Consider the following 10,566-nt stretch of genomic DNA (forward strand, 5'->3'; position numbering starts at 1 on the left):
ACTAGAAAAAGGTATAGATACCAATCATAGATGGCAGGATCAGTGTTAAAGTGCAAGGAAAATGTTTTTTGTAATTTTTGAAAAAAAAAATTCTTCTTAGAGGGCACTTATTTACAGTCACAAACGTATTTTAGGATTTTTTTTATTAAATATCTCTTTAAACTTCATTAAATAATACAATTTTGTACAAATAATTGAATGTTATACTACTGTTTAAAAAAATAAAATCTGAAATCCAATAAAATATAAGTTCTCTATAATTTTTTCAATACACAAATGTTATTTTGCCCTCAAGATAGGACAAAATGACCACAGTAGTTAAGGCGTTAACTGGTCAAGCTGAATTTAGAAATATTGACTTTGAATCTGTACCCTGAATAATTCAAAAGCTGTCATGAGAACAAACTAGCATTATGCATAAATTAAAATCTTATCTTTCTATCATTATAAATCATGTAATACCAAACTCAGAGGATCAGACATATTTTGAAATACTATGTGATAGGAGGGCATAGCATGTGGTTTGATTCTTCTGGTTTATATCACAGCAAAACACGATGAATGGAGGCTAAATTATATATTTGCAATATCTATAAGTTTGTATAATACATAAAACTCAAAACATCAAGTAGGGATAAAAAGATTATCTAAAATGTGCAACTTGCAGTGAAAAAGTGCCACATAATACAGAAAAGTGAGGATATAAAACTTAATTAAATATTTTCTTTTGAAGTTTAAATTTCAAATAACATTAAAACTTGAATTATATTGACAAACACAGATAATAAAGTAGTTTAACTTTTGAACATAATTTTGGAAAAAGTTCATGATATGCATTTTTACCTATTTGTATCTAGAGGGATAAAATGGTACAACAGAGAGAATTAACAACCTCTGATAGAGTCAGAGTAATATCTTTACCTGATGCTGATTGGAGTTTAAGAAAAATTAAAAAAAAACTGTGGTTGTTTAACAAGTACTATGACATACACATTGGACAAAAATACAAGAAAACCTAGCCCTATAACATCAGACATGGCAAGAGATGGAGAAGAGCTCACTTAAAGTGATGATATATATATATATATATATATATATATATATATATAAATATAAAACTGAAGGAAAACTGTAAAAAACTTTGTGGATGTCACACACAGATAAAGTTTCATGTCAGAAGGTCAAATTTACACTTTTACACTACTATGTTTTTATAAACATAAACACATCTATATATAAATATAAAATAAGCATTACAATTGCCATTGTCAGTCCAAATGTGTTGGGATATCCAATCTATCAGACAAAATCCAAATGCTGATGTTAAACTAGCCAGCTAACATGAAAAATCAATTAATGGTATGTAGTTGAGTGCTTATACTCACAATGTCTCAACTCCTACTGCCTTTCACTGTCTGCAGTCAGTTGTGGGAAGGCAGTTACCCTTAGAGTTTTTGAGGTTCTTATATTATCTAAGTTTTAGATACTTTTCAAAGGAAACCTTTGAAAAACATACTTAAACTGCAGTTTTCATGTCACATGATCCACAAGCTTTGAAAAATCTCAACTTTAGCAGTATTTCACTGTTAGTAACAAAAGCTGGCAATGTATATGAGTATGTAGAAGCTAAGTGCATGATATCCAAAGTTCTAGAACTGTATTCACTGGGAAAGAGAAATAAAGTTTTGAACCCTTGATGGTTGCCACAAGTGTATATAGTCATTAGAAAGAGCTCATTTTACACTATACTCTTATCAATGATTAAGTTGAAATTGATGCTCAGTTTTCCTCATGGTATACATGTAACTGCTATTTGTACTGTTGTCTGCTTGATTGACAATAGCAATTAGGGTGGTTTCTTACCTAAATATGACGTAGTTAGAGATAAGTTGTATTTAGGTCTTACTTTTATATTTTAGTTACTTATGTATTGTGTGTGTTTTAAAAATCATATTTAAACGATTTAATGATTTTTATAAATTTAATTTGTCACCTGGATCGTTTAAGATTATAAACAAAATGGCATGTATAATCACCATTTTGTTTTTGCAATGCATTTCTGCACAGAGGATGCCAAAATACCTTCATAAAGCCCTGTGGCTATCAGTTGACATATTAGCATAAATTATAATAAACAGAGAATTTGAAAGGAAAATTTAAAATAAACTACTAGTGAAAAGATTAAAACATGAAATTACACATATAAGAAAAATATGACTATTCTAGTGGATTTCTACGAAGAGTTGAAAGGTATGTACATATTTCCATTTGTTAATTTTAAAGATATCATTGCACTGTATGTTGATGGTAATAGATAGAGTCAATGATATAGAACAGAAAATGGAAAATAAAATACATATATTTACCTTAAAAGGTTTTGATATTCATTTAAAGAGTTCTAGAGATTATATGAGTGAAATGTGAAAACTGTAAAATAAAAATATTATGTTTATACTTCATATAAATATACCTTGCAGGTGAACTATTCAGAGTGCAAGTGAAAATAACTACATCAAATAATGAATTTTTTTATAAGAAATAGTAGAAAAAAAACACATATTAAATGTTTAATTTTTCTGAAACTACATACTTGTCAAATCTGAAACAATTTTTTCCACTAGTTTTATTTTTGGAAAGAAATATAACAGAGCGATGTTCACTACTATAGTACTACAGTAGTGTTTTTTTGTAATGAACACTGTGAAGGGTTCCATGACATAAATTTGATGTCAGGAAAGTTCCATGGATACAAAAAGTTTGAGAATCACATGACACAAAAGATGTTTTTGAAAAACTTGCTGCACCATTTTCTTTGGATCACTAACATTTTACAACACTACTTAAGCCTATTTTTTGAAAGCAAATATTTATTACAAAACAGAATAAAAATACTAAAAAAGTAAGTTTGTTTTTTTGTTTTGAATTTCATGCAAAGCTACACGGCTATCTGCGCTAGCCCTCCCTAATTTAGCAGTACAAGACTAGAGTAAGGCAGCTAGTCATCACCACCCACCACCAACTCTTAGGCTACTCTTTTAGTATTGAATAATGGGATTGACTATCACATAATTCCCACATGGCTAAAAGGGAAAGCATGTTTGATGGAACAGGTATTCAAACCCGTGACCCACAGATTGGGAGTCGAGCTCTATAACCACCTGGCCATGCCGGGCCTAAAAAAGTAAAACAACCACTTATTGTCTTTACAGATACACATTTTTGGAATGCTTTCCAACATAAATTTTAAGCTAACTAAATACTTTAATAAATAAGTTTCCTAATAAAATCTCTATGCAAAAAAAAAGAGACATTTACTTATATTGTAAAATTATCACCAGTATCCAATATGGGCTATAATTGCAATTGAAGTAAAAAAAACAATAGTACATATTATAAGTGATCCTTTAGCTATAACTTTCACTGCTACCCTTTTAAGACAAACTTATGTTGTAAGTTTAAGCTTCACTATAAATCAAATCTAACATAGTTCAACTTAAAATATACATAAATGAAACAGTCAGATCCTTTATAAGGTAAGTTTATTAAAATTTTGCAATAAATAACTGAAAACTTAAACAATGACTACAATGTATTATATATAGAATATATGGACTACTTACAAGTCATTATGCTATTCAACTAAAACAGTTATAGGGTCATTTTTAATTAAATATGATACATTAGAATAAAGTCCATTTTCTATATCCTGTATAGTGTCAGTTTCAAATTAATTCAAATAAAAATTGTTTAAACTAGCCACATTGGAGAATGACTAAAAATGTTATAATTACATTAAAAAAATTCAAAATTTTTATCCAATCTCAAGTTTCAAAACTTTCTTTAAAATAATTTTTGTGAAGTAAATTTGTCAATTTTAGTGACATATATAGATAACTCTCTGGAAATAATTTCTTTGATAAAGTATTAAATTTTCAGTTCACTGTAATAACAAAAAAATATTAACTCTTTTTCAAAACAAGTATCGTTTTGTGCACATGTCACGAGGTTTTAGTGAGTTACATTCAAAATTTCTTTTCATAGTATATCAATAAATATAGCACAAAATGCAGCTAATAATCCAAATTTAATATGATATACGTTTTAAGGTAATATAAGAAAAAATCCTCAATTTCCCCTACTGTGAGAATTGTGACATTTGCTCTCTTTCGTAATTTATTTACCATTCCTCCAAGAAGTATGGAATTAAAACAAATTATTCATTATAATGTTGTCATCATTGAGGCAAATCATAATTTTTATAGCCTTCAATCTTATTTGGTTACAGAACCATAAAATATAAAATCAGATCCCTCTTGCCATACCCAGCCTGTCATATCCTCTTTTTCAATAATTGCCAATATTTCTCCAACGTAATACTATATCAATTATAACCAACAGAAAACCAAGGTTTTAATCTATCAAATGACATTACATTACTTTGTTTCCTGTACAGACAACTATCAATTTTGCTTTCAATTCAAGTTATATTCCCATGGGAAACACATCAAAGAGCTTAGCTGAATTTTTAACATCTCTTATCGAATAGTTAAAAAGCCAGAAAAATTGTGCTAGTTATGTGACATTGTCTGCTCTTTGCATGTTATTATTCTACATTCGGTGGTCCATTATTTTATTAAATAAAAAATTAACTAATACAATAATACCACTAGTATAAAAATGTAGGGTTTAGTGTCATCGACAGTCAAGAGCAAAAAAAAGACAACCTAGATAAGTACTTTATTTCTTGTTTTTCATGTGTAGTCTTTATTCATTATTATAAAAGTAACTAAAATGCAAAAATAGGAAACTTTTTCATGAAGTACACTTGTAAGCAGCACACAAGTAGCTTGTGCATAATGAATTTGATAGTGTAACTTGAGCTGCACATCTGCCAACTGATTTACAACTTATAATGGTGTGAAAAATAGTAATACACAGTTCAAAGAACAATAAAATTTAATTATAAACAAATGTATATTGTTATGAGATTTCAGTTGTTTAGGATAAACAAATGTAGTTTCATGTCACAATTAGAAGTCATTCTAGAAAGAAAAAAATTAGATAATTTAGGTTTATTTTGTATTTTTTCATGGTAGTTACGAGGTCAGTCACATTCACCATCCTCTTTCGGAGTTAGGGAAGAGAAAAAAACAGATAAAATATAGTTTTACTGAAAAAAAAATGTTTAACCATTATTTAGGAGGTTTTAAAGATTACACAAATGAAAATTTTAAACTTAACATGAAAACACTTTGCATTCTGACTAGTAAAAAAAAACTGATATATTCATGGACAAATCTTTATAAAACATGGTAAATTAAAATCTAATTTTTTGTGTAAAAATATTGTAATGTTTACTAAATGTCTGCCAAATTTTATGAAGATACACATATTGTATTAAAAGTTAGAGTATGGACACTGCAACAAGTACAAAATGGTGACAAACTCAGTAGAACCCATGTGGAAATAACTTAAACTTGAATATTACCATTTTCTTTATTCTCTTGACATCCTTTCACATGATCCAGCATGACACGACTTGGGGTTTCACCATTTACCATACAAACATGGTGGTAAAGTTGTGCTAGTTCTTCTGACACATTTACAAGATCCTCCTGTCAAGATAAAGAAAAATGTAACAAACCCTTTCCAAAGTGAAAAAGGCAACATTCGAAAACCTGGTACATAAATAAAAATTGGAAGTAATATATTTAGCCCATGAGAAACTTGGTACACAAACAGAAATTGGAAATAAAAAAATTAACTAACCCAAAAAACCTGGTACACAAACAGAAACAAAAACATATCTAACCCATGACATAATATTGTTAAAAAATATTACATTGCTGACTTGTGAGCTGCATCACTGGATGTTCAGGTGGTTCATGAATTTTAGAACCTTGTCTAGTGTGCTACCATATTAGGAATATAGTATCAGCATACCTGAGTAAAAACATGGCGGACAGAGCAGCTATTTTGAGTTTATCATTGAAGTTATGATTTTCTCATACTGAAGCAGATTGCATCCATAAAATTATGAGCAACCTTACCCTCTAGACAGAACCGCAAAGAAGCCATGTGCAACATCAATCTATGGGACCCACTGCATGGAGGTGGAGCATATTTATTATTAGACATTGCAACATCATCTCCTCAGATAGGACCATACAGCATTGAAAAACAATGCCAACTTCTGGGTCCCACTGCATAGAAGGAGATTGCCTCAACCAATTATATGTAACTGCACCCTCTACAGTGTTTGATTTATTACATGAGCAATATCTTAGCAAACTGAAAAGATAAGAGGCTATTATTTTATATTCTAGCTTGTCAATATTGGTAATTTGAGTGCCACTATGTTTGATTTATTACATATTTATATATTTATTAAAACTATAGACTTAGTATTTTGACTTCACAAACATCTAATTTGAACCAGTGCTGCATTCAACATACCACGTCACACACAAAAATTGATGTTTATCTGTTTTTTTTAATATTTGCTTTTAAATTAAGAAATTGAGTAAAATATAGTACTAAAATATGAATTATAATCTACAGTTCGATACCAAAGTTATTGAGATAAATTCATGAAATAGTAGTTCAATAAAATTTTTAATGTGAATCAACAAACAAGATGACGTGGCCTTTCACCCATGACCCGTCTCGAAAGGGTTAAGTATACCTGGACAGGCAACACTTGCAACAGATCGAGGTCCTTAATGAAAAAAAAGAAACATACCACTAAAAAGAAATTAAAATTTATATAAAAAGATAACTTAGCCAGTCACAACATCACTGAAGTTTGAAGAATGGCAGCAGGTAGAAGATGGTACCCCAACGAGGAATAAACAGCTACTTGATAATGATGGTGGGAGATAAAAGTATGAGGTGTTGTCCACATGTCCAACTGAAGAAGTTCCTCCAATGGACGGCGGAGGTGAGACACCAGGGAAAAGGTAAGGTGCCTGATCTAATGCAACAACACCTGGAACAGAGTTCAGGAAGAAGGAGACAAAAATGAATAAACCAGTCGAATCAAAAGCCGAACCCTGTTGGTAAGGGTGGAAGGAGAGAGGTCACAAACAGAAGAATGTTGCCAAGGGATGAAAGGGCAGAAATGGGAACCACAGAAAGAAGTCATGCAAGCAGTGTAACAATGAAGAGCATGTATGGGACACAGAAGTCTATCCGAATCAGACTTGGATGGAATAAAAGTGGGAGATGGAAAGAAGCAAAATTGGCAAAAAAGAATAACTTCCCTCACAAGCCACCAAAGTTTTGGGGAGGAAAGATCTATCCAGACAAAGGAGAACATAGGTGGAATGATACAGAGTGCATGAAAAATTTATAGCAAATATATTAGACTGACGATGCCCACAGACTAACAGGAGTATGAAATAAGTCATATGGGACAAGAGAAACAAAGAACAGGAAAACAAAAGCTCAAATGGAGGTAGAGTAAGGTAGTGAAGAACCACATTGACATCCCAATCTGGAAAGACTGCCCAACAAAGCAGTCTATGAATCCGGAAGGAACACAACAAAGGGGAGAGGGTAGGGGAAGTAAACACTAAATGGTACCGGGAAAAATGGATGGTGTGAGATAAGACTGCCTGATATCCAGTAATGGACAAGACCAAAGCCCTATGATCAAATGGCCAAGTGAGGAAATCTGTAATAAGAGGAACAGTGGGTAGAGAAGGGGATAAACCCTGACTCAAAGAAATGGCAGAAGACATTCCATTTTTGTTACTAAACCATCACTGAGGAAGGGTAAATGGAACATGCTAAAAAAGGAAGTGACCCACTGAAATAAACTGGATCTCCTAGGACCTGATAAATGGCGTGAAAAAACAGGTAGGAAGGGCGATTAAATTACCAGTTACTGAGGCTGACATAGAAGGTATGAAGTGAGAGGCAGTTTGGAATCAAAGTTACAAAGAAACCATGGTTGTATCAGTCTAGAAGGTGCAATCAGAAGGACCTGACATGGAGTAGCATGGATAATTGAAAGCAGTCAGATGAGACGATAAACATAAAGGTACCATTTGGTCCAATCCTAGCTGTTGAAGAAAACAACAACACCCAAGTGGAAAAGACACTGAGTATGTAAGAGGAAAGACTTCTCCAACTTGATAATCCAGCATACTCAAGCTGCTTCTGTCAAAGCAGATGTGTATTGTGAATGTCTCCAGTTCAGAATGAACTAAAAGAAGCGAGTGATCCATGTAGTGGTGTAAGCGCAACTCCCAAGTATGCATAAGTCGGGTTAGACCACCTGACAAAAGACATACAGTGGCAAAGCAAGCTCAAAGGACAAGGTGCAAAACTAATACATAACCCCTTGGTGGACAAACTGAAGATAGCATTTTGACTGATGAGAAATAGGAATATGGAGATAAGCATTCAAGAAGTCTGCCATGGTTGTCCACAGTCCTGGAGAAAAAGCCCACCTAAGTGTAACAAAGGACTCCATGATAAAATGGGGAAGATCCAAAAATTTGTTGAGGTGGGACAGATCAATCACAGGACACCAGACCTTGGTTTTCTTAGTTACCACAAACAAACTGAAGTAAAAACCTGGGGAATGCTGGTTGAGAGGCTCAATAGCTCTCTGTGATAGAAGAGACCATACTGCCTCAGAGTAGGATCCCAAGGTAACAGAAAGGATATGGGTACTGGAGACAATGGAGGAGGGAAAGGAATTGGATGAAAAATCCTTCAGACAAAACCTGGATAACCCAAGAATTGGCAGCGAATTTCCACCATAGGGTAACAAAATCGGCCAAACAAGTCCCCGAATGGACTGGAACCCACAGGATGTCAACTGTATTGCTGGAGCTGATGAAACCTATGGCAAGAAACACTATGAATGGTGGAACCCCTAATGGTAGGAACAAGTAAAGGATGGGAAGGTGCAGGATGTGGAACAGTAACAGAGGATTAAAATGGCTCAGAATGAGACAAACAACCAACCAAAGATGAAAGGGTCGAATGTTGTCACACAGAATCCACACGATTCCAAATTTTCAGGAATATCCCAAAAATGGACCAGTGGAAAAAAGGAGCCATGCACAAGTCCTGAAGATAAGTGGATGGTAAACAAACCTGAGACAAGACAGCATTCCTCCCCAAAAGACCCCAACAGCAAAGAAACCACATGTGAAAGAAGAGAGCTGAAGAGGGTAATCACACTAATGTGGAGGTAATGAGAGAGAGAGAATGTAGCCCCTGAAAATCCCTAAGAGATCGGTGGAGTGCCTCTGAAAGTAGGTGTATGGTGGACAAGTACTGTAGGAGAGTTGTAAGGATAAGAGGAAGGCAGAAAAACTAGGCATGGGACAAACACATAGGATTGTCAGTGTCAGCCCCCCTTACAGGCAAAAGTGATTCTAACTGCTGAGAATGAAGAAAAAGGTAATCTACCTGATGGTAAACCAAGGCAAAATGATCCGAAGCCCATGGAGGTCGAAACATGCTGGCACCTGCTTGCAACTGAGAAACAAGATGCTCAGCATGAAAAATTGTCAGGAGAATGAAGGAAAACAAAATACTGTAATGCAATAAAGAAGGTACAGAATTATAAGAAAATGAGGAAATTGAAAAAATGGAACACACCTGAGAAATCATGTCTAAAAAGACTAAGTTAGGCCTAGCAGATTCTGCAGGAAAGACTTTGGAAGGCACAGTATAATCAGGTGGAAGAAAAAGACTGTCAAAATCCTCATTAATGAACAGATTTGCCAGATTCAGGAAATCTAGCAATATCGGGAGAAGGTCAACTCATAATATGATCATTCTCCCAACAAATGAAATCAGAAATCCCTCAGTCGAGTTCCCCAAACTGAAGCCTCTGTAATTGTGCTGGAAGTAGGTGGTAGAACCTCCAAAGTGGTAACATGAACTTCAGAATTCATATTATAATGATGAAGAATTGTAAAAACAAGAAGAACAACAAAGGTATGTTATCATGTAAAACTACAGAAATAAACTGTTGTAAAAAATATTTCCACTTCATATCAAATATTAAAGAAAAAAACGCTTGAAGAAAACACAATCAAAAATGTCTGCACTAGACCACTGCCTAACGAGAAGTGATAGTTCGGTAAAATTGAATAGACAGAGGGTTGTCACAAGATGATTTACATGTGAGATGCAGTTGAACCATGACGATTATGGGGTATGTGGGAATGGAAAGCATGTAGCATGCAAAAAATGTTTGTATGTAAAAGGCAGCACTGAACAAAAATAGCTATATATACGAGAAGAGGTAATGTACTGTTTTGAAAATGTTCCATGTTGGGGTTACTGAGTATTGGAAATTGTGGTAAATCTATTGCTAGATCTTTACGCTGTTAGTAGTTATTATTTTCATGTTATAACATAACATATCATTTTGGGACAACATTGGACATATTGGTCCATCTTGGCTGTTCCATCCTCTAAACTAAATTAAAATGATTGAAAAAACATGCATAAAAAATCTTAAAACCAACCCTTTTCATTCATATATTTATCAAGGGTTTTCTTATAGTCACTTAAATTTACTGCCTCTACAACATC

The 10,566-nt window shown here is 33.3% G+C and overlaps 1 protein-coding gene across 2 annotated transcripts in view; it reads right to left on the reverse strand.

The window, feature by feature from the left end:
• Positions 1-10,566, reverse strand: part of LOC106463406 (protein bicaudal D-like) — a 38,313-nt gene that overhangs the window by 3,575 nt on the left and 24,172 nt on the right. For both annotated transcript variants that reach the window (XM_013923428.2, XM_022390888.1), the window contains exon 11: positions 5,489-5,615. In XM_013923428.2, the coding sequence (XP_013778882.1) occupies positions 5,489-5,615 (127 nt within the window). The remainder of the gene's footprint in view (positions 1-5,488; positions 5,616-10,566) is intronic.

Source organism: Limulus polyphemus, unplaced genomic scaffold, assembly GCF_000517525.1.
Source record: "Limulus polyphemus unplaced genomic scaffold, Limulus_polyphemus-2.1.2 Scaffold1398, whole genome shotgun sequence".
NCBI lineage: Eukaryota > Metazoa > Arthropoda > Merostomata > Xiphosura > Limulidae > Limulus > Limulus polyphemus.